This window comes from Amblyomma americanum, chromosome 1 (genome assembly GCF_052857255.1).
Source record: "Amblyomma americanum isolate KBUSLIRL-KWMA chromosome 1, ASM5285725v1, whole genome shotgun sequence".
In the NCBI taxonomy this organism is placed as follows: domain Eukaryota; kingdom Metazoa; phylum Arthropoda; class Arachnida; order Ixodida; family Ixodidae; genus Amblyomma; species Amblyomma americanum.
Window position 1 is genome coordinate 288,610,515 of NC_135497.1, and position 27,820 is coordinate 288,638,334.

The window sequence follows — 27,820 nt, forward strand, 5'->3', positions numbered from 1 at the left end:
GCCGAGGAGTTTGTGACGCGTCGGGCTCGCGGAGCTAAGGACGGTCAAAAGGGTGAATTTGGCTCCAAGTCTGAGAGGCCGAAGTTCACACCCATGAGAGCAAGGGGGGACACGCGTAGTGCGGATGCGAGTGAAAGCAGTCCGACCGAACGTAAGGAGACGGCGGCAGCCGAAGCCGAACGCAGAAAGCGGTTCGAGGCGAGGCAAGCGCGCGTGTGTTATACGTGCCAGAAGCCGGGTCACTTTTCGGCGCAGTGTCCAGAAACAAAAAGAGAAGTCGTGTGTTTGTCATTATGTAGCACTGACGAGAACATGAAGCTTCTCGAGCCTTACATGCGAGACTTCCTCGTGAACGGGAAAAAGTGCCGAGTGCTTCGTGATTCCGCAGCTACAATGGATGTAGTTCACCCCTCTTACGTAGAACCCGATATGTTCACGGGCGAGTGCGCATGGATCAAGCAAGCCGTGGAAGCTCATAGCGTGTGTCTGCCCGTAGCAAAAGTGCTTATTGAAGGACCTTTCAGAGCACTTGAGACGGAGGCCGTAGTGTCATCTAGGCTGCCCCCCCAGTACCCGTACCTATTTTCGAACAGGTCCGATCACCTCCTGCGCGAGAAGGGGCTTTTGTTTGGTGAGGCTAGCGTTCAGGCCTTAACCAGATCGAGAGTTCGGGAGCTCGCTGCAAAGGCGGTAGTTGCGGGGCCGACGTTGTCGAACAATGAGAAAGGGTCGGAGGCGCAGCAAGCTGATATTCAGAGCACGTCCGAACTGAATAAAATTGAGCCTGTAGCGTTGAAGGCACCAGGTACTGGAGAGGAAATGCCCGACACGGGAAAGTTAGAAGAGCTTCCGGTCGAGCTTCCGGGAATAGGCTCAGTGACGAACAGGGAAGACACTGATCAGGTCATTAGTGACTTAATCATTAAAGCACCGCTGTCGGCTGAGCAGAAAACCGAACTACACCAACTCTTACAAGAGTTTCAAGGTCAGTTCTCTGAGAGGCCTGGTAGGACTTCTGTCCTTACTCATGATATAGAACTTACCTCCCCAGAGCCAGTACGATCCAAGGCGTACCGGGTGTCACCCCGCCAGCGCGATATTATGGAGGCTGAGGTAAAGAAAATGCTACAGCTCGGTGTTATTGAGGCGGGTGAGAGTGATTATACCTCCCCTTTGATTTTAGTTGAGGTACCGGGCAAGGAACCTCGTCCTTGCGTCGACTACCGCAGGCTTAATTCCATTACTAAGGATCAAATTTATCCGATCCCTAACATCGAGGAGCGCCTTGAGAAAGTTAGTAGCGCTCAGTTTATTTCCACCCTAGATCTTGTCAGGGGTTATTGGCAGGTTCCACTTACAGAAGAGGCTAGTAGGTATGCGGCGTTCATTTCACCAATGGGAACATTCCGTCCTAAAGTTTTGAGTTTTGGTTTGAAGAACGCGCCATACTGCTTTTCAAGCCTCATGGACAAAGTGTTGCGGGGACAGGAAGAATTTGCTTTACCGTATTTAGACGACGTAGCGATATTCTCCGCATCCTGGTCTGAGCATATGGCACACTTGCGGGCAGTGCTAACCCGCCTGCGCGAAGCGGGCTTGACAGTCAAGGCTCCCAAGTGCCAATTAGCACAGGCCGAGGTTGTCTACCTCGGTCACGTGATTGGACAGGGTCGTCGCCGCCCCTCTGAAATAAAGGTGGCCGCTGTGCGAGACTGCCCGCAACCGCGCACGAAGACCGATATTCGGTCGTTCTTAGGTGTCGCCGGCTACTATCAGAGGTACATCCCCAGGTACTCCGATATCGCGGCTCCCCTGACGGATGCTCTAAGAAAAACAGAGCCCCAAACAGTCGTCTGGAGCGAGACAAAGGAAAGAGCTTTTAGCGCCCTAAAGAGCGCCCTAACAAGCCAGCCTGTGCTACGATCGCCAGACTACACAAAAGGGTTCGTTGTTCAGTGCGATGCTAGTGAGCGAGGCATGGGCGTTGTACTGTGCCAAAGGGACAATGGAGAAGTGGAACACCCCGTCCTGTATGCTAGTCGTAAGCTGACCTGTCGTGAGCAGGCGTACAGCGCCACCGAGAAAGAGTGTGCGTGTCTCGTGTGGGCCGTTCAGAAATTGTCATGCTACCTAGCCGGCTCGAGGTTTATCATTGAGACGGATCACTGCCCTCTCCAATGGCTGCAGACCATCTCTCCCAAAAATGGCCGCCTCCTGCGCTGGAGCCTCGCTTTGCAACAATATTCCTTTGAGGTGCGTTACAAAAAGGGGAGTCTCAACGGTAACGCCGATGGCTTAAGTCGAAGCCCCTAACGTAGGAATCCGCCTCAAAGTTGTTTGTTAGTGATGTTTTCTTCCTGAGGCAGGATTTTTAACATATTGCTTTTGTTTAGTGTTTCAAAGTGATTATGTGCTTTCTAGTGCAATTTTCCAATTTGTGGACGCGTTCTGAGTGCTGCTTGACTACTGTAAGGAACTAGGCAGTAGTATAAAAGGGGAAAGAGCCTGGCAGAGCTTAGTGAGGGTTGTCTCGTGCTTGCTGACTGAGCGGTTGCGTTTCGGCGTAGTTCTAACGCTTGCTGGGAACGAGCACAAAAATGGCAACTCTCCCGAAGTGACTTTGCAGTGTCCTATGTGATCCTGAACCCGAGAACGAGGCCTTCTCTGTGCGCTGCGCTCAAGCAACGTCGAGGGACGATCGGTTTCGATTACGAGCATCATCGAGCGACATCCCTCTGGACAGCGGATGCAGTCCCCTGACCATCGGAATCTCCTTCTCCCGGCGGGGCGGTCTGTTACGTCTCGCCTACAACGCGCGGTATAGCCGGCGCGGATGCAACGGACGCCGCGGCTTCGTTCATCGCGGCCGCAACGCCTCCCGCCAAGCGCGTCCAGGCAGGTTTCAGTGCCACGTGTCGTCGTGCGTGCGTGTGTGTGTGTGTGCATGTTTTGCCCACGCTTGTCAAAGCGCGGCAGCCGGGGAGAGGAGCTCCCCAACTGGGAGGCGAGGAGGTCTGACCGGCGCCGGCCTGGCGGACGCGCCCGTCACGTCTGGACATGTCGAAGCGACGCCGTATCGGATGACTCTTCCCAAGCCGTTCCCTCTTGCCCTCGACTCCGATGGTATAAAACGCCGCTGCCCCGGACGCCGAGGGGGACTTCGATTTCTTCCTTCGAGAAACGTGGTCGCCCTGACCGGCTGCTCTTTTGCGATGCCAGAATAAACAAGTTGTTCTGTTGCCAGTCGACTCTTCCTTTGCCGGGACCTTCGGATGTTTCCAGCTTTGCCCCAGGCCGCCAGGCCAACGCTACCCTTGGGGCTTGCAACCCAAATGCAACATCCCCCATCGAAAAATGAAAAGCATTGCTGTAATGCCAACGACTTCACAATCAAGTTAAGGGTCAAAGAGAAAGGAAAGAGAGGTAGAAAAAGGAGCAAAGAGTCACAACTGAAGTACATGACGACTCAACCACGTATAGTATGGCTTAATGTGTATATCATGCACAATATCAGAGCTAAATTCTCAGTGTCGGAGTTGCGCGAGTCTCGAAAGATTCACAGCTAACATCCCTTACGCACCACTGTACTTTGTAAGCATCAAAGTAGTGGCAGAGCATCTTTTTGGGAAGGGGAATAGTGCCACCTAGCTGTCAAGTTAGCAATATAATGACGTGGTTTACGGTCAAAAGCAACGCTTTGTTGTATTGAAAGCGAAACGCAATGATTTAATAGAGTAAAGCCTGAGTACTATTATGGGGTTCATGCTAATGCGCATGCTGCTTCATCTTAAAAAGGCCCGCAGCTGAACAAAAGAGCTCGCTACCTCCTCAGCACTGCCTGCTTAGTGGGCGTTCAAGCTGCTTTGCATGTGTTTTTTAATTACTTGCGAATATGCTGACTTGTGGCATTAGCGTGGCATTTTGAACTAACTGCGAAGAGAAGTCTTTTTGTGAAAGCATTAGTTTGCACCCTGGAGCTTCCTTTCAACTCTTATTAATGGCTAGCACGCTGAGGCTTGCCTTCAAATCTTGTTCATTTGCTTTGTGTGCTACATCAGCGTTAAAAAAAAACATACACGCGTGATGTTTCCCTCGGTTCCGTTTTTTCATGTTCACATGGAATTCTGTCTGATAACGAACATCTAACTAGGTGAGAAGCTTGAAAGCGAGCTCTCAAGCATTTCAGAAAAAAAAAAAACGCTGGAAGTTGCTAGGAAAAAACGGCACCTTGAAGAAATGATTCGAACTGTTGAAGAGACACTCGGATCCTCTTCATAGCTTGAACAAAAAGGTAACAAAAATAAACTGAAAGACCAAAGCACAGTACATAGTGCCAGATAGGGCCAAAATGATGTATTTGCATTTATTAGCAACTTATTTGGTAACAGATCAAGGCAAGCTCTTCAAGCACTTTAGGACTTAGTCAATTAACCATTTTTGTGTTTGTTGCATCGCAATTTGAAATAAATATAGAATTGAAGTTTTCAATATTATATTGTCATTGCTCATTATGGCACTGTTCTGAAAATGCAAGTCGGGGTTTTTCTCATTTCAGAAATCATGATCATGTCATCAGTGTTTTTCCTGCCCAGCCTTGTGAAGGAGAGGGCGCAGTCATTTCTCTTCCTACTTGTGTCTGTCATTTATAACTGTTAAGTGATGAGCCAGCATAGAGAGCTCTTGTATGCTTTCACAATACACATCGAGGACACAGGCAAGTACTTAGTGATTAGACAGGTGGTCAAATGCATGGTGGCAATGGGCCTTACAGCTGGTGCCAAACTGCTGCTGTTACATGTGCGCACCATTCTTCAGAGACGTACCAAATTGTTTCCTCCTGCCTGCTTTGCAGGTGAATCACAAAACTTGGATATCCTGCTTGTTTTTAGTTCTGATTTCACATAACTGAAACATATCTTGCTATGAAAGTATGTATATACAATTTCCCTCTGGTTCACTTTCGTAATGTGGTCTTAGCAATGATGTGAATGCTGTCTACACTTCTCAATGGCAGGCAGCCTATCACGGTTGTTTTGAAAGCAGTGTGTTGTGGGATAGCTTCAGGAACAGTTTTCTTTGTACATGATGCACAGAGTTATCAAAAAATGCTGCTTGATCATCTATTGATTGCCACTTCGTATTTTTAGACTTAACAGATAGTTCTGCAAGAAACGTGATTCTATTCATGGTCACCTGGCATAACATGATCAGGCTGCATGGCATGCAGAAATTATTAGAAAAATAGGCAAAAAGCAGCTGACTAAAATTAATTATCTGTGAGGTATTTTACCTGATATTAACCCCTTAAAGAGCTATGAACTCAACTGCATATGCAGCATCATAGAAGGTTTTCTGAGAATGCGCTATGCCTTGCAGTAATTCCTTTGTTTTTGTGAATTGGCCACTCTTCGTGTTGCAAATGCGATGCTTTCTTTTTACGACTAATGAACACAGTTTTAATAGCATTTCAAAACAGTGGGCTTGGCACCACGACCTCCAAGATTTTCATTCATTGCATTTTGCCACAAATATCTTTCTTCTGTTAGCATGTTGGTTTTCGAAACAAAAACTGATTCCACGATCCGTTGTGCAGTTATTTCGTAATCCAGGTACTTTTATGTTACAATTTACAACGGTAAAGAAATTTTGTGGGAATTTTGTGCGTGCATTCAAACAGTTAAGCGTTGATGTTTTATATTTGATAATTGCTTTCTTGAAGTTAGGATACGTTACTTAGGTGCATAAATATTTTTTTAAAATTTAAATAATGAGCAGCGTCTTGAAGGGAGTAATCTGCACCCAGCGAATTGCTTTCTGCAATCGGCAATTACCTCTGTTTATTGAAAAAATGGTCCGACAAATTGTCACAGGTTGTGAAGTGACTAAGACCGCATGTCTTTTTCTTGCTTATTATTCATGAAAGTGCACGCAGACTTGTTCAATGGTTGCTAACACAGAAGCACTGCAGCTATTCATGACACAATACTTTTGTGTGCCGGTCGTGCGGCCATCCCCGAGAATGTAAGAGCTATAGCTCTTACATTCTCGGGGATGGCCCCACGACCGCCCTCATAAAAAAGGAGTAACAAGGCTAATGTCACCGTAGCAAGATGCTGCAGAGTGGTTTTCTTTGCACATGAGGGGCCAAGCTAGCCTTTGCTTTGCTGAGGTGATCTATTAGCAGAAGGTGCACTACTGCAGTAAATTGGAGCATATTTTGCTGCAATAGTCCAGCAAGCTGGGCTAAGGCTAGTGCGGACGCATTGTCGAAAAACTATTCCGCAGTTCTGAGACAACTCTCAGATTACGGGACTCCAAGATATTTTATGTGTTGGCAAGGATTCAGTGGTATCATGTCGGCCAATAGGTGCCGACATGATACCAGAACCTCTCTTTTTTTCTGAAATGCGCAAGATTTGTTCGAAAATTGTTGATTGGCAGAATTTGTGTCCCACTTTGGGGTTATTTCTGCGGACCAATAAAACAGTAAAGTTGAGGGAGTAGCTGCACTGGCTGGATATGTGTATTTGAATATTGAGTGTTCTTTTTGAATAGATAGGTCCCAAAGAAATTTCTATGAAGTGAAAAACTTTTAGGGATCCTGTGTGGTGCTTACATGGATAATATTTTTCAGTTACCTGATCAGCATCACCTCAGCGTTTTTCAATTAAGGGCTGCACTGCCTCAGACAGGCTTGGCAAAAACAATTTGGCTCATTGAGCCATAGTGATAACCAGTGGCAGACCAAACAGCGCTTTTGCTGACCTACCATCAAAAGTCTAGCATGCTGTCTTTCTGGAGCCAAAGCTGGATATCTCTCCTCTCGATGGTACTGTGCCATCTGCATGGCGTTCAGAAAATAAATGCAGCTGGTGCAGTCGTGCCTCTTGATACGGACACTTTTGTCCCCAAGCAGAACTTTTCATAAAGCGACTGGTCCGTAATAATGAATCGTAAGATAAATATTCAGAAAAAAAAAACGTGATTTGTGCACAGTGGTGGCTAGTGAAGCTCAAATTAGAGAGAATTACTACAGGACGGCTCAAAGTCAGAAGTTGTATTTTGCTGTGCAACTTCATTTGTGCTTTCTTACATCGTTTCATTGATCAAGAAAAATTTATGCAGTAATAGTCAAGCCTTTATTGCGCCTATTGTCTGACAGGGGTGTGCGCTAGGATGAGGCTGTTGAAACTCCACTGCGCCCTTTTCTCAAGCAAATCCTGTTTAATTGACCCTGAGAAATCGAAACTTGAATCAAAACCTGTGTCGACACAAACACTTCTTGCACTCGGAGTCAAATTCCACCATATGCAGTGACATACCCGGTGTCCCTGCTAACTTGAGCCAAGCGTTAAAAAAATTACTAGAGACAGGAGAGTAAAACCAGTTGATTATTAGTGACAGACATCTTGTGCACCACAGGCAGTTTTTTCGCAATTGATTATTTGTTTAATTATCTAAATTAATAAATATTATTTGTAGACAACAAATTGCATATGAAGAGTGGACGAGCGCCTTTAAAAACCCCTATTCCATCATTTACTATAAAGAAACCCTCACTTGCATCTTTTTTTCCTGGCTCCAAAGAAGGCCCGCGAAATACAAAAATAAACCGCGTCACTAGCGCATTCGCGCGCCACGATCGTGCTGCTCTCAAGCGTGGTTTGAACAAACGAATCACCTGCAGCCTTGACTCGACGGCCCGGCCCCAGCGGCAGGCAGATATGTTGGCGGGGCCAACTCGCACAGTAATGTGTGCAAATTGGCTGACGCAGACGAGAAACTACCGCCAACATCGGCCTGCCGCTGATGCGCGGCCGTAGAGTCAAGACTGCAGGTGATTTTGTTTGTTCAAACCATGCTTGAGGGCAGCACGATCGTGTTGTGCGAATGCGCTAGTCACGTGGTTTATTTTTTTATTTCGCAGGCTTTCTTTGGAGCTGGGAAAAAAAGACACCCGTGAGGGTTTCCTTATCGTAAATGATTGAATGGGGGTTTCTGAAAGTGCTCGAGAACTCTTCAAATGCAATTTGTTGTCTAAAGTCAATATTTATTAATTTATATATTTAAAATAATAATGAAATGCAGTACAATAAATTGCCTGTGGCGTGCAAGATGGCTGTCACCAATATGCAACTGGTTTCACTCGCCTGTCTCAAATAATTATTTTTTTAACCCTTGGCTCAAGTTAGCTGGGACACGTGATGTACCACAATAACTTGATTCAAAGAATTCGGCTTTAGTCAGATACAACTAAAAAATGCAGCGGTAAATCCCCTCAAAGGAAGTTCCAAAGACGTCAGCCGATTGTTATGATGTTGTGGTTAATTCCGTTTCACAGATGCACCTGCCATTTACCTGCGATTTAGCACTAGGGGATTAACACTGATGTAATGAGAGCCAGTCAAAGCCATTGCTGGGGGGCCTTTTCTGAGGGGCTGTCACTGCCGCATTCTTAGTTGTATCAAACTATAGTTTCAACATCATAAGAACTAAAAGAGCACAGGCAGGCAGAAACAACACAAAACAGATGTGTTCTGTCTCATACATACAGGTCTAAGCGGCTAAGCTGCAGAAATAGTTTTGGGGCTACAAATTTAAGACCAAGGCACAGCGGCCACATTTTAGTCAGGTATGATATGCAACAGTGCGCATGAAACAGCTCTATGCGTTTGAAGTTAGGCAAGCTCTCCAAGAATGCACAGATTCAGTGCAATAGTGTTGCGTGACATGTTTTGTCAAAGTGAAATGCAGAATCTGCATTCGCCTGCAGAAAGGCTAGCAAAACACTTGGCATAAACTAGCATCAGTGCATAATGTTTTAACATGGCTTTAATAACAGGCTGCAAAGTATTCTTTTTTTTGATGAAATGATTGTTTTAAAGGTGTACCAACTAATGGGAAAAATTTTTCTACAGCAGGACACGGCTGCCACAGCTTCCTACCCGGCAGTAATGTATGAGGGAGAACACGTCCTGGAAGCTACGAAATTCTTTGTATGCTTAGAAGAAGTAAGCATTACTGAAAACACTCTCGCAGATGCCCTCAGCGCTCTGCTGTGCCTTTACTGGGCTTTCGATATAATGTTCGCGCCAAAAGTCCAGCAAACATTCAATGTTTCGTCGTCACTTCTTGGTGTGGCCAGTGGTGTTAAGCCAACACCACTGGTAACCGCGGCCAAGACATTCTTGAAATGAATGTTTTTTACACGCACAGTTCCAAATACCGTCTCTACTAAATCGCACTGAAAAACTACTTGATTTCAGAAAACTTATTCCCAAAAAGCTCCTTAAGAACGTAATATTGCGAGAAATCATTGAATTCCTTTCATTTATTTTTCTTGTTTTTTGCTAGCATTTACGACCTTTCAGTGTTGTTTGTTTTATACTTTTTGCCTCCTAAAGTGGGAATTGTTCGCAATTGTTGTTCTATATGTAGCTCTTGTTCTGATTGTAGCGCACGCCGCAGTTTGGGCCTCTTCGGTTGCCGCGGTACAGGCGCATGCGCACAACTTTCCTCTTCCATATACCGCGAAATGCTGGACTGGTAGCTTAATGTAGCTCTCGCTACAAAAGAATAATAGAAAAGAAAGGAAAAGATTTTTGCTAGCCCCAGCATCTGTAACCAACACTGAAGCACCTGAGCTGGGGCAGCGGAAATAAAGGATAGCAGGCAGAATGGAGAAATGAAATGAAAGAGGTGAGGGGACAGGAGGAGAGGATAGGGGGAGATACGCGCCCGTAAATAGTAATAGTAAGCGGTTTTATTAAACTAATACGAAGGAAGGAAAATATTTTAGCTAACCCCGGCATCTGCCATCGATACCGAAGCACCTGAGCTGGGGCATCGGAAATAAAGGATAGCAGCCGGAAAGGCGAAATGATATTGCCACCTAGTGTTGCCAGTTCAGTTCAGTTCAGTTCAGTTCAGTTTATTTCCTTAAAGACCCCAATTCAGGGGTATTACATAAGGGGTGGGGCTACGGATATAACATGAGGTTCTAGTCTAACATCATCTGCGTTATCTGCTGGTGGAATCTTGATGGACAGGTAATGGCGGCGACTTGGTGGGGAAGGCCGTTCCAGTCAGATGCTGCTCGGGCAAAAAACGAGGCCGAGAATGTAGTAGTACGGGAGCGTGGACGGACAACTTGGAGCGGATGACCAGTGCGCTGAGATATGTGCATGCGGCGTACGATGTAGGGTGCTTCGTGCAATGAACCGTTGAAGAATTTGTGAAAAAGGCAGAGGCTAGCAATGCGCCGGCGATGGGAAAGAAGCGACAAGTTAATTTCAGCTTTCAAAGACGATACACTGATGTCGTATGAGTATGCGGAATGAATGAATCTAACAGCGCGATTTTGAACTCTTTCGAGGTTAGCCTTCAGATAGTTTTGATGGGGATCCCAGATGGCTGATGCATATTCAAGTTTAGGCCTTATCAGTGACGTATATGCTAGTGATTTCAAATCTTTTGGTGCATCACGGATGTGGCGTTTGAGGAAACCTAGTTTTTTGTTGGCCGATGAAATGATGTTGACAATGTGCGCATTCCAGGATAGGTTAGTTGATAGTGTGATGCCTAGGTACTTAAATGTTAGCACAGATTCTATTGGTAGGTTGTCTATTGTGTAAGTAGAACGAAAAGGTCTAGGACTTCGGGTGAATGACATGAGCTTGCATTTGTTAGGGTTAAGAGTCATTAACCACTGATCGCACCATTCTTGTACACTGTTAAGGTCAGTCTGAAGAGCATGTTGGTCTGGGATGTTAGTTACTGTACGATAAATGACACAGTCGTCAGCAAACAAGCGGATTGAGGAAGATACATGCAAGGGTAAATCGTTAATGTATATTAAGAAAAGAAGGGGACCCAGGACGGATCCTTGTGGAACGCCTGAGGTTACGGGTAGGGGGCTAGACGACTGGCTGTTTATGAGCACAGATTGAGTACGATTAGTAAGAAACTGTTCTAACCATCTTAAGACATGAGGGTGTAAATTTAGGAGGGAAAGTTTTAGCAGCAAGAGTCGGTGGGATACTTTATCGAATGCTTTAGCATAATCTAAAAATACAGCGTCAGTCTGGATGTTACAGTCAAGGTTTGCATGCAGGTCATGTAGAAAAAGTGCCAACTGTGTTTCACATGAAAATCCTTTCCTAAATCCATGTTGTGAATGATGAAAGAAGTTGCTAGTATCTAAGAAGTTCATGATTTGTGAGTATATGACATGTTCCATGATCTTGCACGGCACGCTGGTTAGCGAGATGGGACGATAATTCAAAGGGGAATTTTTATTACCTGATTTGTAGACGGGAACGACCTTTCCCACCTTCCAGTCGTGAGGCAAAATACCTGTAGACAATGACTGTCCGCGAAGACGTTGCGATCGTGCTATCGCGGATCGGCCGCCATTACCGTCTCCTCTTGCCGACTCCAGCTGTTGAAGCGTCTCTCCGTGAGAACTCCGTGACAATTTGGTGGAGGTGCTGGGTACGAGTATCCCATGCAAGAAACCCCTCCAGGGAGCCGTGCCGCCAGCCCTGCGCCGATTGACACCCCGGTACACCGCTTCAGCCGGAGGCTGCAGGGACTTTCACCGGAGCTTGGACCACTCGCGACAGTCATGATGCCAGCCACCGGTATTCTCACGCAAGCTGCCGGTGCTACACCTGCCCACTATACCTTGCAGACCCCGCGGGTTCCCAAGGCCTTCCACGGGGACCTTTTCGAAGACGTGGAGGACTGGTTCCTTCACTTCGAGCGTGTGGCTGCTTATAACCAGTGGGACGACGCCGCGAAACTAAGAAACGTCTACTTTAGCCTAGAGGATGGCGCCCGCACGTGGTTTGAGAACCGTGAGGAAGTTCTAACTTCCTGGCGAGAGTTTCGCCGTCGCCTGCTGGAGGCCTACACCAGCGCGGATCGCCGCGAAAGAGCGGAGCGGGCAATCCAGTCCCGCGTCCAGCTACCGAACGAAAGCGTACAAATGTACGTCGAGGACATGACGCGGCTCTTCAGGAGAGCTGATCCTGCCATGCCTGAAGAGAAGAAACTTCGGCACTTAATGAGAGGCGTCAAAGAGCAGCTGTTCGCAGGCCTCGTGCGCAGCCCACCATCTACAGTTGCTGCATTTCTTTCGGAAGCCACAACGATGGAGAAGGTCCTGCAACAGCGTTGCGCCAGTTACGACCGGCCCGTGCATGCTGCTGCAGTCACATCATCGTTTGCCACCATCGGACAGCATCCTGATGATTTGCGGGAACTTATTCGCACAATCGTGCTTGAGGAGCTTCACAAATTTTGTAGCCCGTCGCAGCCTGCGCTCGGTTCCATCTCCGCTCTTGTACGAGAGGAGGTGCAACAGGCGTTCCGGGGCCCTGTTCCTGTGGTCGACGTACCACCTCTGCCTGGGGACTACCACCGTCCGACGTACGCCGAAGTTGCAAGGCGTCCGGCTCCCGCTTCGCCGCCACCAATTCACGCCACGCCTCAAGCCCCGCGGCCCTCTGTGCAACCGGTGCAGTACTTCGAGGATCGTCGAGCACCCCTCCGAAAGGCCGACGGTTGGCGTACACCTAACCGACGACCGCTCTGTTTTCACTGCGGAGAGCCAGGTCATCTTTATCGAAATTGTTATTACCGACGCATCGGCATCCAAGGCTTCCGCACCGACTCACCGAGACCCCGTCAAGGTGAACGACCCCCTGAAATTGAAGAATTCCTTGCGGACCAGCGCAATCCATCCCGAGCGCAGCGGCAGTCGCGCTCACCCTCACCGAGGCGCTCTTCCCCGACACCTCCCGGCTTCTCGCGAGCGGCACCGGGCCGATCGCCAAGTCCTCGTCGGGAAAACTGAAACCCGCGACCTTCGGGGGCGAGGTCGCTGGGGGGCGCTGTGCTGAAGACCTCCCGTCGTCGCCGCTACAATCCGACAAAAACCCGCCGACGCCATCACCAGAGTTAAAAAACCGCGTTTCTTTAGAAATACCCGTTCTTATCGATGGTCGCAGAGTAAGCGCATTAGTTGATACCGGGGCCGATTATTCGATCTTAAGTGGACAACTGGCGACCATTCTGAAAAAAGTGATTACCCCTTGGCCTGGCGCGCACCTTCGAACTGCCGGCGGTCATCTGGTTACGCCCAAGGGTATGTGCACTGCTCGCGTTCAGATCAGCAAGTCCACGTTCGTCGTCAGCTGCATCGTCCTGGGCGAGTGTTCTCGGGACCTAATCCTCGGCATCGACTTTCTGCGGGAGTATGGAGCAATTATCGATCTGCGCAACCGAATCGTCATGTTTTCCACAGAGCAAGCCGCCGAACTCGACAACTCCTGCCAACGCAGTGCCGCACTTCGCGTTTTCGCCGACAGCGTCACATTTCCGCCCCGTAGCAGTGTTTTGATTGAAGTCGCCTGTGCTGAGTTGCACGACGCTGAAGCAGTCGCCGAGGCTAATCATTCGCTCCTCCTGACTCAAGGCATCTGCGCCGCTCGAAGCTTACTAACAATTCGCGCTGGCCGGTCTGCGATCCTTGTTACAAATTTTTCTCCAGAGCACCGGCACCTTTTCTCTGGAACTGCGATCGCTACCGCTGAAGCGGTTGTGGATGTTCCGGTCTGCTTTGCGTTCGCGGCAGCGGCCCCTGACGACCAATCATCGCGCGCCACTGACGACCAATCTGTTCCGAATGTCGACATCAACTGCAACCTCCCCGAAGGAAAGCGCCTGGCCTTAGAGCACTTGCTATTGGAGTATAAACAGTGTTTCGCTTCTTCGTCGAAAGTTCGTCAAACGCCCCTAACGCAACACCGGATCATTACGTATGACGACGCTCGCCCTATCCGCCAGCAGCCTTATCGTGTTTCCGCCAAAGAACGGGAAGTAATCCAAAAGCAAGTTCAGGAGATGATTGACGACGGTGTAGTTCAACCTTCCCAAAGCCCGTGGTCTTCGCCTGTTGTCCTTGTTAAAAAGAAGGATGGAACACTTCGATTCTGCGTGGACTACCGTAAATTAAACAATGTGACTAAAAAGGACGTCTACCCGTTGCCCCGCATTGATGACTCCCTGGACAGATTACGGCGTGCTAAGTACTTTTCATCCATTGACCTGAAGAGCGGTTATTGGCAAATTGAAGTGGACGAACGGGACCGCGAAAAAACTGCCTTCGTTACACCAGATGGCCTCTATGAATTCAAAGTGCTGCCTTTTGGCTTTGCTCTGCGCCAGCGACGTTTCAACGGATGATGGACACTGTCCTCACCGGCCTCAAGTGGCAAAGTTGTCTTGTATACCTGGACGACGTTGTCGTTTTTTTAGAAACTTTTGAACAGCATCTCGTGCGCCTGCGAACTGTCCTCAGAGCCCTCCATTCCGCTGACCTTACGCTGAAGCCCCAGAAGTGCCACTTCGGTTACACAGAGCTCAGGTTCCTTGGTCACGTTGTGAGCGCCGACGGAGTTCGACCCGACCCCGACAAGACAGCCGCCGTCGCCAATTTTCCTACTCCGACTGACAAGAAAGCTGTCCAGCGTTTTCTGGGTCTCTGTGCATATTACCGACGGTTTATTGCGGACTTCGCAAAGATTGCAGAGCCGTTGACGCGCCTCACCAGGAGCAACACCTCCTTCGTTTGGACAATAGACCAAGAGACGGCTTTCTCTTCGCTCCGCCAACGCCTTCAGACATCTCCCGTTCTTGCACACTTCGACGAAGAGGCCGACACCGAGATCCACACCGACGCCAGCAATATCGGTCTTGGAGCTGTCCTTGTCCAACACCAAGAGGGCATTGAGAGAGTTATAGCCTATGCTAGCCGTACTCTCTCCCGCGCCGAACGCAATTACTCTACGTCAGAGAAGGAATGCCTTGCTGTCGTATGGGCCACCATGAAATTTCGCCCTTACCTTTACGGCCGCGCATTCAAAGTCGTAACCGACCACCACTGCCTATGCTGGCTGGCTAATTTGCTAGACCCGTCTGGACGATTGGCCCGCTGGAGTTTACGGCTCCAAGAATTCGACATTACCATCGTATATAAGTCGGGCCGTAAACACGAAGACGCCGACACGCTGTCGCGTGCACCACTCGACTCTTCCGGTCCCGAAATCGACGACGACAGCGGTTTCCTCGGTATACTTAATGCATCGGACATAATAGCCCGGCAGCGGGCTGACACGGACCTCCGACCGCTGATTGACAACCTTGAAGGTCACGCCATGCCTCTACCACGACACTTCGCTCGACGTCTCGGCTCTTTCTGTTTGCGCGAAGGTATCTTATACAAGAAGAACTCGAGAGGCCAAGAAAGAGCTTACCTTCTGGTACTTCCGGCCGATCTTCGCGCCGACATTTTATTGGCATGCCACGACGAGCCCACTTCAGGCCATCTGGGTTTTTCCCGGACGCTCGCCAGGATACGCAACATGTACTACTGGCCCGGACTCTCGGACGATGTCCAAAGGTACGTAAAAAGCTGCCGCGAATGCCAGCGCCGGAAGACGCCACCGCTTAAGCCGGCGGGTTTTCTCAAGCCCGTTACTACACCCCGCTCTCCGTTCGATCAAATAGGAATGGACCTTCTCGGTCCTTTTCCGTTGTCACTCTCAGGAAACAAGTGGATCATAGTCGCTACTGACTATTTGACTCGCTACGCCGAGACCAAGGCGATACCCTGTGCCACAGCTTCAGAGGTCGCCGACTTTTTCATGCAAAACATCGTCTTGCGGCACGGAGCCCCTTCGTGCGTTATTACCGACAGAGGCACAGCGTTTACAGCGCAGCTAATCGACCATATATTTACGTTGAGCTGCACTAGCCATCGCAAGACCACAGCTTATCATCCGCAGAGCAATGGGCTAACCGAGCGCTTAAACAAGACCATTGCGGACATGCTGTCAATGTACGTGGACGTTCAGCACAAAACTTGGGATGAGGTGCTACCGTACGTCACATTTGCGTACAACACGGCCCTCCAGGAGACTACACGCTTTACTCCCTTTCGTCTTGTATATGGACGTGAAGTCCAGAGCATGCTTGACGCGATGCTACCATGCCTCGATGACGACCAACTCGCACCCGATGTTCATGAAATTGCCCAACGCGCTGAAGAAGCCCGTCAGCTTGCCCGCGTACACATCGGCCAGCAGCAGGGCACGGATGCGCGCCGTTACAACCTTCGACACCGACAGGTCGACTACAATCCCGGTGAACAAGTTTGGGTGTGGACACGTGTCCGCCGCCAGGGCTTCTCCGAGAAACTACTCTGCCGGTACTTTGGCCCCTATAAAGTGCTACGGCGTATCAGTGATGTTACCTATGAAGTGGTTCCCGACGGTGCCGCGCAACCGAGACGTCGACAGCCCAACAGCTCTGACATTGTGCACGTTGTGCGGCTTAAGCCGTACTATGCCCGATAACGGCTTAGCGGCCCTCCGTTGTGACTCTGTGTGTGCTCCGTTTTCCTCGCGTTCTTCTTTTTCGGAGGGGGAATAATGCCACCTAGTGTTGCCAGGTGGCGCAAGCTGTCCGCGAAGACGATGAGGTTGCGATCGTGCTATCGCGGATCGGCCGCCATTACCGTCTCCTCTTGCCGACTCCAGCTGTTGAAGCGTCCCTCCGTGAGAACTCCGTGACAATATGAAAGATATGAGGGGACAGGAAGAGAGAATAGGGGAAAGTAATAATAATAAAATTCGTTTTTGGGAAAAAGAAACGGCGTAGTATCTCTCTAACATATCGGCGGACACAAAAACCGCGCCGTAAGGGAAGGGATGAAGGAGAAATTAAGAGAAGAAAGGAAGAAAGAGGTGCCGTAGTGGAGGGCTCCGTAATAAAAGAAAAACGTTTTTTGGGGAAGGAAATTGCGCAGTATCTGTCGCACGTATCCGCGGGCACGTGAGCCGCGCCGTAAGAGAAGGAATAAAGGAGGCATTAAGATAAGAAAGGAATAAAGAGGTGGCATAGTGGAGGGCTGCGGAATAATTTTCACCACTTGGGGATCTTTAACGTCTACTGACACAGGAAAGCACACGGGCGCCTTAGTGTTTCGCCTTCATCGAAACGCGGCGGCAGCGGCCGGGTTCTAACTGGAGTACTCCGGATCACTACCCGAGAGCCCTAAACACTGAGCGACCACGGAGGGCGTGAAGGAATATGAAATGAAAATTGGTTTGAAAGAAAAGATATTACGCCTGTCTCACATATATCGGTGGACACCCGAATCGCGCCCTAAGGGAAGGAAAATGAGAGTTTGTTTTAAGAAAAGCAAATCAGGCCTGTGTCACATTGCGCCATTTCCTTTCCCAGAAAACAAATTTCTTTTTCAATTTTGGTTTCTGAAATTACCTGCAGGGTTTGTTCGTCGCTTGAAGCCGGAATCGGTTCTATATCTCCGCATGCAACGAGTAATAATACAGTTGTAAATATCACCGAAGCTATATTAAATATGTGCTCTCTTGTGCGAGCGCCTTTAAAGGGACACAGAGGAGAACTCTATCAATTTTTTTTGTTAGCAAAATCTGATAGTTCGGCATTTCATTACTTTGCTGCCGCTTGTCCGGTCGCGAAAGATGCCTTTATTTCAAAGAAATTTGGATTCGAAGTTGAAAAAGTTTTTCCCGCCGCGCTGATTCAAACTCAGGGAACTCTTCAGACGTCACGGCAACTCTTATGACGTCACAGAACGGAGTGACGTGAAACGTGACGTAAACGCAGACGCCGTGATATCTGACGGCTAGCGGTGCGGTGCGCAACCTTCCTTTGCCAGCCTCAGAGATTCGTGAGCCCATGTAGGAAGGAAAATTCCTCCAAGGTGGCGCCTCTTGTCCTAGGAAGACATCACGCTTGTACTTGCGAGATTGGTCTGTTGCGGCGATACCTGTATTTTGGTTCTAGCTATTTTCTACCTTACGAGAGCTTTGTTTTCGATAAGAGCGGCGTTATTGTGATCAGGAGCTGGTATTCTAACGATACAAGCCAACTTCAATTTCTCCTCAGTGTCCCTTTAACGTCGCTTCCAAGAAAGTAAGATGTATAACAAATAAAAAAATGCCTACTACTCTGTGCGTGTCAGTATGGCTATCTATGGAAGCCGCCAGACACTCCACCACAAGCGTAGACAGGGAAATGCAGCTTTTTGGTTTCAACCAGGGTTAACCAGAGGTAAACTACCAGCTTTTTTTTTAACTCTCAATCGCTCCTCTATCCCTTCCCTTGCGGCGCGGTGCAACTGTCCGCCGCTGAGGCAGATACTGCGCGATTTACAATTCTTAAAAAAAACGTTCTTTTTTAATACTGCTAATACAAAAAGTGCCTCGTCCGTCGACTTCGCAAAAACCAAGGTACCCGATCTTTCGTTTTGGCACGAGCACCGCGTGTGGTTTTTCTTTTTCTTCTTTTCCATGGTAGAGCGTTGAAACGAAAGAGTCGAGGAATGAAAAGCTCAAACCCCTTGCTTTTGATAACTTCATCTGAAAAATAAAGACACGAAAAGCGTGGTGTGGCTTGGCGGTGTCAGCTGCGGCTAGCATTGTCACTTCCCAATATTCTAGTTCGATTTTACTGAACTTGCCTCTGCCTAGAGAGATGAAAAACGTTACGTTATGCCTGGATGTATGAGTACCCGTACCATAGAGAAAGAAAATCTATTCTCTATGCCCGTACGTTGAGAAAGTTAAGTAGCTTCAAAGTGGTAAAGGGGTCCAGCGCCAGTAGTATTACAAGAAAAGTTGAAAACATTAAGCGCAACTTTAAGCAAACAAATGTGTTAACCAATTTTGTCTGACATGAGCGCTGAGTAACGTTCTAATTTCGACTGTTGTCATAATTGTCACACAGCTAGCGCCGTTGCACAAGTCCCTGCAGAAGGAATTTTGGTGCATTGTGCAGAGCCCACTGTTCGGTGTGTCCACTGAATGCGTTAGTGGGATTTATTCTCAACATCTTGTGTTGAGCTCGGCTTTCTGACGTCCGTTTGGTTTCGAGCATATCAAGGTAAGTGCTTCTTTATTCTCGTGCTTTTTCACGCGAGCATTAGATGAGAGCCCGTTCTACTGAATAGTACTTTCCGCGGCGTAGGTAGCCTCGGAACTGTTTGTGAAGTGGCCGGTGAAACGGTGATGCTTCGAGGAACTAGTTCATGTGCTTGTTTCCGAAGTGGTTTTGGCACTCAGCGATTCTCTTGTACCCGTTTACGAACCGTGTCCTAAGCGGGTGAAGAAACCCGTGTGGTCGGAATCCAGAGCCCTTCACTTCGGCGTTCCTCATACTCCAAAATTTGCAGCTTTGGGTAGTTAAACCCAACGTAGCATTCCGTAGCAGTTTCGAACGCGAGTTTTTGTGACACAGTTAACCCAAGCAAAGTGAGGTGAACTGAGGGACGAATACGTAGAGACCAAGTACTGTGTACACCAAGGTACTTGTACGAAAGCACCGACTTTAAGATGACATTATTTAAGGAGTAAGCAAAGGCATTATTGCAAGTTCTAGACACGCGAAGGGATATACCTTTTTTGATGTTTAGATCCATTAGCCATGTTTGACACCACGAAGAGATGCAGCATTCAGATCAGTTTGGAGGACAGCCACTTCATCGCTGCTTGTAATTTACCGGAAAACAACACAATCATCGGCAAATAAATGCATATGAAAGCAAACAGAAGAAGGCAAATCGTAAATATAAGTTTGAAAAAGAAGAGGACGAAGCACTGTGCCTTCTGGAACGCCGGAATAAATAGGGCTTGAATGAGAGCCTAGATTACTTGTTGACACGTATTGTGAACCGTCACTCAGAAAGCATTCAATCCAACTTAGAAGTTTGGGGTCCATGTTCATGAGACGTAGTTAATAAATTAACAATTTATGACGCATTTTATCGCAAGCTTTGGAATAGTGAAGAAAATTACAATCTGCCGTTGAGCGGCTAAAAAATGATGTTTAGCTTATGGGTGAACAAATCAAGTTGAGTCTCGCAAGAATACGTGTTCAGAAAACCATGCTGCGAGCTTGTGAAAGAAAAAAAATTTGACTCGAGGAAGTCAGCGAGACACGAGTGAAGGATATGTTCTAGTATTTTGCACGGGAAGTTGGTTAGTGAAATAGGTCGGTAATTAAAGGGATAATGCTTGTTGTCAGGTTTAAAGAGTGGAATCACCTTTCCGACTTTCCAGTGAATATACAAGGGTGCCTCGCAAAAACTTCACCGTAATTTGGTCACAACCATGAGCTGAGATGAGTCGGAGTAATTTGATTAGAGCTTCAACACCACTGGGCTCAATTCTAATGGGGAATATTTCATTGTAGTCGTAACAGGGTGCCGTGGGGAGCGAAACATTGAAGCTACTGAAAAGTTTCGGGTAAACACTTCATTAAGAACGGACGCGATCTGATCACACGGCATATGATTTCCTGAGTTGTTCACAGGGGCTATGGATAATCGCGCGCCAAAATTTCTTTGTGTCATTTGTTAACATTGATGGAAGCGTATGGCGTAAAAAGTTCTCCCTCACGTTCTTTAGCTCCGACACATGCTCGCTGCGCACCGATTTTTAAGCGTCCCAACGGGCCTCATTTGAAAACATCTTGGCTGGGCTGTAGAAACGCCTCTTTTTGTTTCATAGGCGCTTTAAGGGAGCATTATACCAAGGGTCGTGTGGTTTGTTTGGTACAGAGCGAATAGAAAGGTACTTGTTCGTTGGGCAAGAACTTTTTCTATGAACATTGCGCAATTCGTTTCAACTCTACGTGTACGGGCGTCGAAGTCCTAAAAAAAGTTGAGGAAGGAACATAATTCGTTGTTAATTGCGTCAAAGTGTGGGTAACTGTAATTACGGATAGTGACTGGATAGCATGATACCGCCTTTTGCCGCTGCATTCTTCCTATGAGGGCTCGGATAATAAAAGTTGGCATCCATATTTGTTGCACTATCGTCCGGTTTCATTGTCAGTATCAGTGGACGTCCGTGAGCGCCATGAAGTGTAACTTGTTGAGAAATTCAAATGTGTGTGTTAGCCATCTTTGCCACTCCACGTGGAATGCCCTTTTCTTGAAAGCTTCACATATTCGACCTTGTGTCTCCAGTTTTGCTTTCAGTTTTACGCTTGACATGCGTGACCAAATTTACGTAACTATTTATTTTCCATTCACTCTATAATTGAGAGTACTGTGCTTGTCCTGCACTTGGTGCTGTGTGCCCTCATTGTTCATGCGCTGTTTATCAGGATGAGTTATCCGACTCAGCTGGCATGCGCTTCACCATTTGACCCTCTTGATGTGCTCTGCAGGAAATGAGCCAGCATGGCTCAATGGCAGGAGGCGAGAATAAGCGGGCCTCGGAGAAGGCGGCTGTAACCGTGGCCAGCACGGTTAAAGCCGTGGCCAGCCGTGGCAGGGCTGTAGCCTTGGCAGGCCGCAATGACAAGCTTGCCCGTGTGCCGAAGACCGCAATCAGGTGAGTATAATGCTCTGCTTATTTTGCCAAAACTAAGCTGTCACTTCCCTTTTTCCTCTTCCTGAACGCAGGATTAAGATGCCTGGAGACGGAACTCAAAAGTCAGCCGTGTACTGTGCGATGTCGGTGCACATTACCCCTTTCAGGCATGATTTTTGTTTTCCATCAAAATCAAATATTTTGCCATCTAAAAGTTATATTCAGGACTCAAGAAAGGTAGTTTTGTAAGCTTTCTAGTGCAAAATACGTGCGGGTAATTTTATGCAGGAATGTGCAAAATTTCCTACAATGTGCCATAATTATAGGAACACAGAAATTTCTGCACATGTCAGGTATACAGCTAAAGGATTATACAGTCATTTACTGTTCCGAAGATTCACATTATGCGTGAAATTGGGGAAGGGAATGGTGTTATTACGGGCGGCGAAATCAATCTGCGTGAAAATGATGGATAATGTGCTTCCCCACTTCGGGACCGCAGTGGTGGCCGAGTGGTTGAGCATCCGCCTTGCATGCGGGAGGTGTGGGGTTCGAGCCCCAGTGCCGCGGGGCGCCAACCGGTGATACCTACAGTACAAGCTCTCCCTTGGCCTTGTGCTCGGCTTATCTGGGGTCAAATGCTTGGAAAATGGGTCTTTAATTCCACCTTGAATAGTCGATATCACCTTGTGCCATGGCGCTCTTTGGCCACAGATGCCCTTTGGCCTTAAAGGCCTGTATTCATTATCATGAGCTTCCACACTTCACCATTTTGTGAAATATTAAGGCGAAAGCCTTTATAGGCTCATCACTTGCCAGTAGAGGTGTTCGCAGAAGGGTGTCACACTATAGCTGTCAATCAAAAGCGGTTCGGGTGTTCACTGAGATATGTGGTACAGGCATCATTTCCTCTTCTTAAAACCAATTTTCATTTCATTTTCCTTTCCGTACGGCGCGGTTCGGGTGTACACCGAGATATGTGAGACAGGCGTCATTTTATTTTCTTAAATTGTCGAAAGGGCAAGACATCGCGCCGAACGGGCAATCGCGTTCTGTGGACTCGTCGGCAATGCTGCAACGCGCTGTCGCTTCCCAATCTTAATGACGAACTTAAGCCTCCTCCAATATGGAAGCAATTGCGCGCAGTCGCGATCAATCGAGATAAGTCTGGTGGCATCGCAAGGGAAATGATAAAGCCGTGTGGCTTATGAGCGTGTGACGTCACTGAGTGGCGCCACTATCGTTTGAGAGGAGCGCTCCCAGGAAATCTTGCCAGACGCCTCCTGAACGCTGATATGGAAGGATGCCGCCTAAACACTCTTTGCAATCTTAAATCAACATCTTCACAGATTAGCGACACAAGCAGCAACGCCGCGCTAAAGGCTTTCGCCTCACCGCCCTTTAGGTCAACAAAGTTTGGTTTGGTTTATGGTTTATGGGGGTTCAACATCCCAAAGCGACTCAGGTTATGAAGGACGCCGTAGAGAAGGGCTCCGGAAAGTCGCGATCAATCGAGATAAGTCTGGTGGCATCGCAAGGGAAATGATAAAGCCGTGTGGCTTATGAGCGTGTGACGTCACTGAGTGGCGCCACTATCGTTTGAGAGGAGCGCTCCCAGGAAATCTTGCCAGACGGCTCCTGAACGCTGCTATAGAAGGATGCCGCATAAACACTCTTTGCAATCTTTAATCAACATCTTCACAGATTAGCAACACAAGCAGCAACGCCGTGCTAAAGGCTTTCGCCTCACCGCCCTTTAGATCAACAAAGTTTGGTTTGGTTTATGGTTTATGGGGGTTTAACGTCCCAAAGCGACTCAGGTTATGAAGGACGCCGTAGAGAAGGGCTCCGGAAATTTCGACCGCCTGGGGATCTTTAACGTGCACTGACATCGCACATGTACACGGGCCTCTAGAGTTCTGCCTCTACCGAAATTCGAGCGGCGCGGCTGGGATGGAACCCCCGTCTTTCGGGTCAGCAGCCGAGCAGCATAACCACTGAGCCACCGCGGCGGGCTAGGTCAACAAAATGTCCCCATGAATTTTTATTTATTCAGTTCGCCAGACAGCATAAAATGTAGTCTTATTTGCGACATAAAGGATGCAAAAGTCGGTGCAAACCGTGAACTCGCTGCTAGGTGTAGTACACTCCCAAAAGAACAAGCTGAGAGTTCATTTTGTGCACAATATTGTACAAAGCGCCTAAATGAATTAGTTTCTAGGAGGTTCAAAGCTGATCCGGAGCCCTCTATTACCACACCTCTTCCTCTCTTCTGTCTTTCTCTCTTCTTTCTTTCACTCCCTCCTCCATCCTTTCCGACTCGGTTGAAGTGTACACCGAGAAGTGACAGTTACTGCACCTTTCATTCCCTCAAATCAAATTTACCTTGAGTGAATTAGTGCTCCACTTCTTGTGGTCATAAGCCTTTTCTGATTTGGTTTTCTTCTTCAGTCATGCTTACTTGCTAAGTCATCATTAGGACGATGGCCGTGTAGGCTGCATTAAAAAAAAAGCAAGCACCCTCCTGCCAGTTCACTACTAGCTTGCTAGTAGGCTACTGGTTATTGCACAAACCCCATTGAAGTACAAAAAGTTCGGTAGGCCAAAAAGTTGGAAGACAAGAGGACTTTCGTTTATCAGATTTTGTCCATTTACACCCTCCCTTTATGAATTCTTGTATTGCTGCGTAATGCAGGCAAGGTAGTTACTTTGTCAAGAAAAAAACTAGTAACTGTATTGTGGGCAATGTAACTATCGCCATACTTTTTTGCTGCCGGGAAGGCTCAAAGCCTCTGAATGCTTTGGGACAACACGATGCCAGACTTAATGAGGGATTTAAACGCTACTAGTACAAAGCATTTGAACAGATCAAAATAACTATTGTTTGCTTTGGAGGAATACTCTAAGCCAGAAGCACCTTGGCAATCCCTGCTGTGCAGTGTTTCCCAAGCGGGCGGTCGCATTTGTCTGCGCTTGTTTCAGAAATATCGCGCGGGATATATAAGGGAATGTGCAGCTGGTATAAATGCAATGACATTGCTTAACTTAAGTAGAGTGTCGGTTGTATTTTCTCCCAAGGAAATGTGGTGTGGCTCCCTGCACACTGTTGCAGCCATTGTCATCTATGCACTGCGGGGGGAATTGCCTGCTTTGCCCTGAAGAATTTACTTTTATGCGTCCATGGACAATTATTGAGCTGTTGACATTGATGTAGGACGACAAAGATAACTGTATTTGCAGGTACCCTGCCGGCTGAAATTGTCATAGTTTGACCGCCCCTATTCTCGGTCGGTGATATTAGATATGCCAGATCCTATGCCCTTGCTATGGAGTGATTGAACGAGAGGAGATCCGCATCCAGTCAAGCACTTTGAAAATGGTCTGTCCAGGCTACCGCAGACAAATTTTCTTGGGGCATTTAGATGTTTACCAGGATTCGTTTTTTTTCACAGCATAGCTGGATTTCAAAATTGGTTGCTTGATGGGCAAGCACTGTCTACAAACTGGGCTTAGCCACTCGGAAGTGCTCCAAGTGCGTTTTTGGATGCTTCGAAATTGGCTCAAAATCATGGTTTTGTAATAGCACCACTGCGTTCAGAAATTGTTTACTGCAGTGTTGATTTAAAAATGCAACATCTTGTGCGATATGGTACAGTCCAAAACATTTTTTTCCACTTTGTTTGTGACTGGGGCCGTTTTCTCTTTGCACGAGTCCAGGATGAAACGGCAAGCCGTACGTAATGCACGGCCGGGGGAAACTCTTGTTTCGCTGGCTGGCAGCCCTGTGAAAAGCGAGCCAGTGGAAACTCCCGTCCACGTGCACATCGACAATGTAGAGGTGGGTAGCTGTTGCGTAAGGCTGTTGCTCAAGCATGGAAGGCTGTGTGTGGATGTACGCTTCATTCTACATATGTATATAGGTAAAAAATTGGGAGAATGTACGCATCCTTCTACATATGTATATATGTATATAGGTAACAGATTGGTTAATGTGGCATTCAAAGTATTGTACTGATTCTGCTGCCACCTGAAAGCAGCCTGCATTGTTCATTAAAGTACAGAGGGACCCTAGAAAACAGTCAGTCTTTCAGAAGGTCTGCTGCGAATCATCGCGGCGACCTGCGGACCTTGTAAATAATTATCTTTAGATGATTGCTGCTGTGCTTACTTGGAATGACAAGAGGCTCAGGGAAGATAAAAATAAAAGAAAGCAACTGGCTCTAGGCCACTGGGCCGCAAATTGGCTTCTTTTGTCAGTGTATTAAAAATTTTTTTTTGCTGCAGGTTTTTGAGGCGAGATGTCTTTTACGGCAAAGTCGATCTTAAAAGAGTGATGTGAAAATATCAAATAGCCCAAGACATCATCCATCTCATTTAGCATAAGCAACAAGAGAGCGGAAGACACAGGAGAACAGAACGGTGCTTTGTGTTCGTCTTCTTTCTCTGTTGCCTTGTCATTTGTACTAAATAAGATGAATGTGATGTCACTCTTCAAGTAAGCAGCAGGCAAACAACTCCTCGCAACATGCACTATGCACTTCATTTTGCCCCTTTGTCTTTCAAATTTTGAACCTGGTAGATTGCCACGTATATGCTGATGTTTACATGCACTCAATGATGCTGGTTTGCCATTCTCTCCATTTACTGGAATCCAACAATGATGCGCGTGCATTTTACACCTTCTACGCGTGTTAAATTGATTACCATGGTTCTGACGTTGTAAAAATAGCATCGACAACTTGACACACATTGAACACTACTGCATGTAGATATTCTTCCAAGTGCTTGCAGATTTCATAGTTTGTTTGTGCTCAGTTATTTCTGTAAAGACCTCAATACCAACGAATTAAACATTCACTTGGTGCTTGTGTTTTCTTTTTTGCTTTCTTTTTTCACTGTTGAAGGACATCCACATCTAAATAGGAGGAATGAATAGAGTGCGTGTCGTGCCTCGCACTGCTGTTTAAGGTGCTCTGCTTTTGCATAGCTTCGCGGCCCCAAACATAGAGGCTGACGACCTAAACTGCATTTGGTTCTTAAAGGAGAAGACAAGCATAGCCGTTCATTTTGCAGTGAGAGCTGCCAGTGTCTCTATTACACGAGATCGTGGCGTCGCCCGTGAAGGAATACGATTTAGACAATGCAGAGAAGGGGATGAAAGTGGGAAGGGCTGAAAAGATTATGATGGGTGGCGAGAGGAGCAAGCAGATGAGGTGCATGCCAAGTTGCGTCATGAGCTGAACCACTTTAGCAGTAACACCCTTCAGTGCAGCTGCTACGATTTCATGAAGATACTTGGCCCTTTAGACAGATTTCTGCGGCGGGAACGGAGTTGTGACCGGAAGCGCAAGACCACCAACGTTAGCAGTGTGTGCACTGGCAACAGAGATGAAAGGTTGCGAGCACAAAGACCCAGATGCATTACACCAGTCTTCTCTGTCCGTAGCATTCATGCAACACTCATAGCTCTTGGCGTTACGAGTAGTAAATGTCCCTTGAAAGTTTGTCCTCCCATGGTTTTATATCCTTGTTAATGTGATGTTACTCAGCTTTTTCATTGTTGTCTTTCTGGTTGTTTTGGAAAATTGTTATCGTTTGGATTGCCAGTCTACTCGTAACGTACTGCACCCGTGTCTGTTCAGGTGGTGACGCTGGCCTGTGATGCAAGCAGCAGGGAATCAGTGCAAAACGTGTGCAAGGCTATCCAGGAGATGTGTGAGAAATAAATCAGCAATGGTTGAAGAGCTTTTCTTGTCAGTGACCTTCTCTTTATTGATACTAAGAAAGGGACTCATGCCTATTTTAATATGTGCATGCATCTTACCTGACTCTGCGTAGGGCTCGAATTGCAGTTGTTTTAGAACCAGTGTTTTTAATTTCTTTTTGCTTTTGGACAGTGCCTTGATGCCGCAGTAAAGCCTGCAGAAGCCCATGCTCTGGCCCACAATGAAAGTATTTTATCAGATGGTGATCTAGCGGTCACGAGATAGTCTTGAATCATTTTTCGGAAGAAGGATAATCATGAAAGAAAAAAATTTATACCAGTACCTGTGATGGAAGCACTCCTGGGTTAACGGTTTTGCAATGTACAAAATTGGGAATAGTTCTTTGGTAGTACTTGCAGTTGAATTCGATTCGCGCCACTCTTTCACTATTTGAAACTTTGCAATGTCTGGAAATTGCAAAAGGTCTTGTTCATCTGAAGTCGCGGCCAAACACTGCGGAGATAGCAGGCAGCGCTCACTAGTTGCAGCACCGCGCATGAGACACATCAACTTATTTTTCTGTCCTTCTTCTGTCCTACAATATCGACTGTCAGCACGTGGCAAAAACGTATGCTTGATAATGCTACACACCTTGTACGAAGCCTTGGTGCGAGATATCTTTCG

General features: G+C 47.4%; 1 protein-coding gene across 1 annotated transcript in view; it reads left to right on the top strand.

Moving 5' to 3' along the window:
* LOC144118738 (uncharacterized) overlaps positions 1-27,157 on the top strand; it is a 71,658-nt gene extending 44,501 nt beyond the window's left edge. The window contains exons 6-8 of the mRNA XM_077651585.1: positions 21,286-21,452; positions 25,149-25,269; positions 27,074-27,157. Of these exons, the coding sequence (XP_077507711.1) occupies positions 21,286-21,452; positions 25,149-25,269; positions 27,074-27,157 (372 nt within the window). The remainder of the gene's footprint in view (positions 1-21,285; positions 21,453-25,148; positions 25,270-27,073) is intronic.
* The last annotated feature ends 663 nt before the right edge of the window (positions 27,158-27,820 follow it).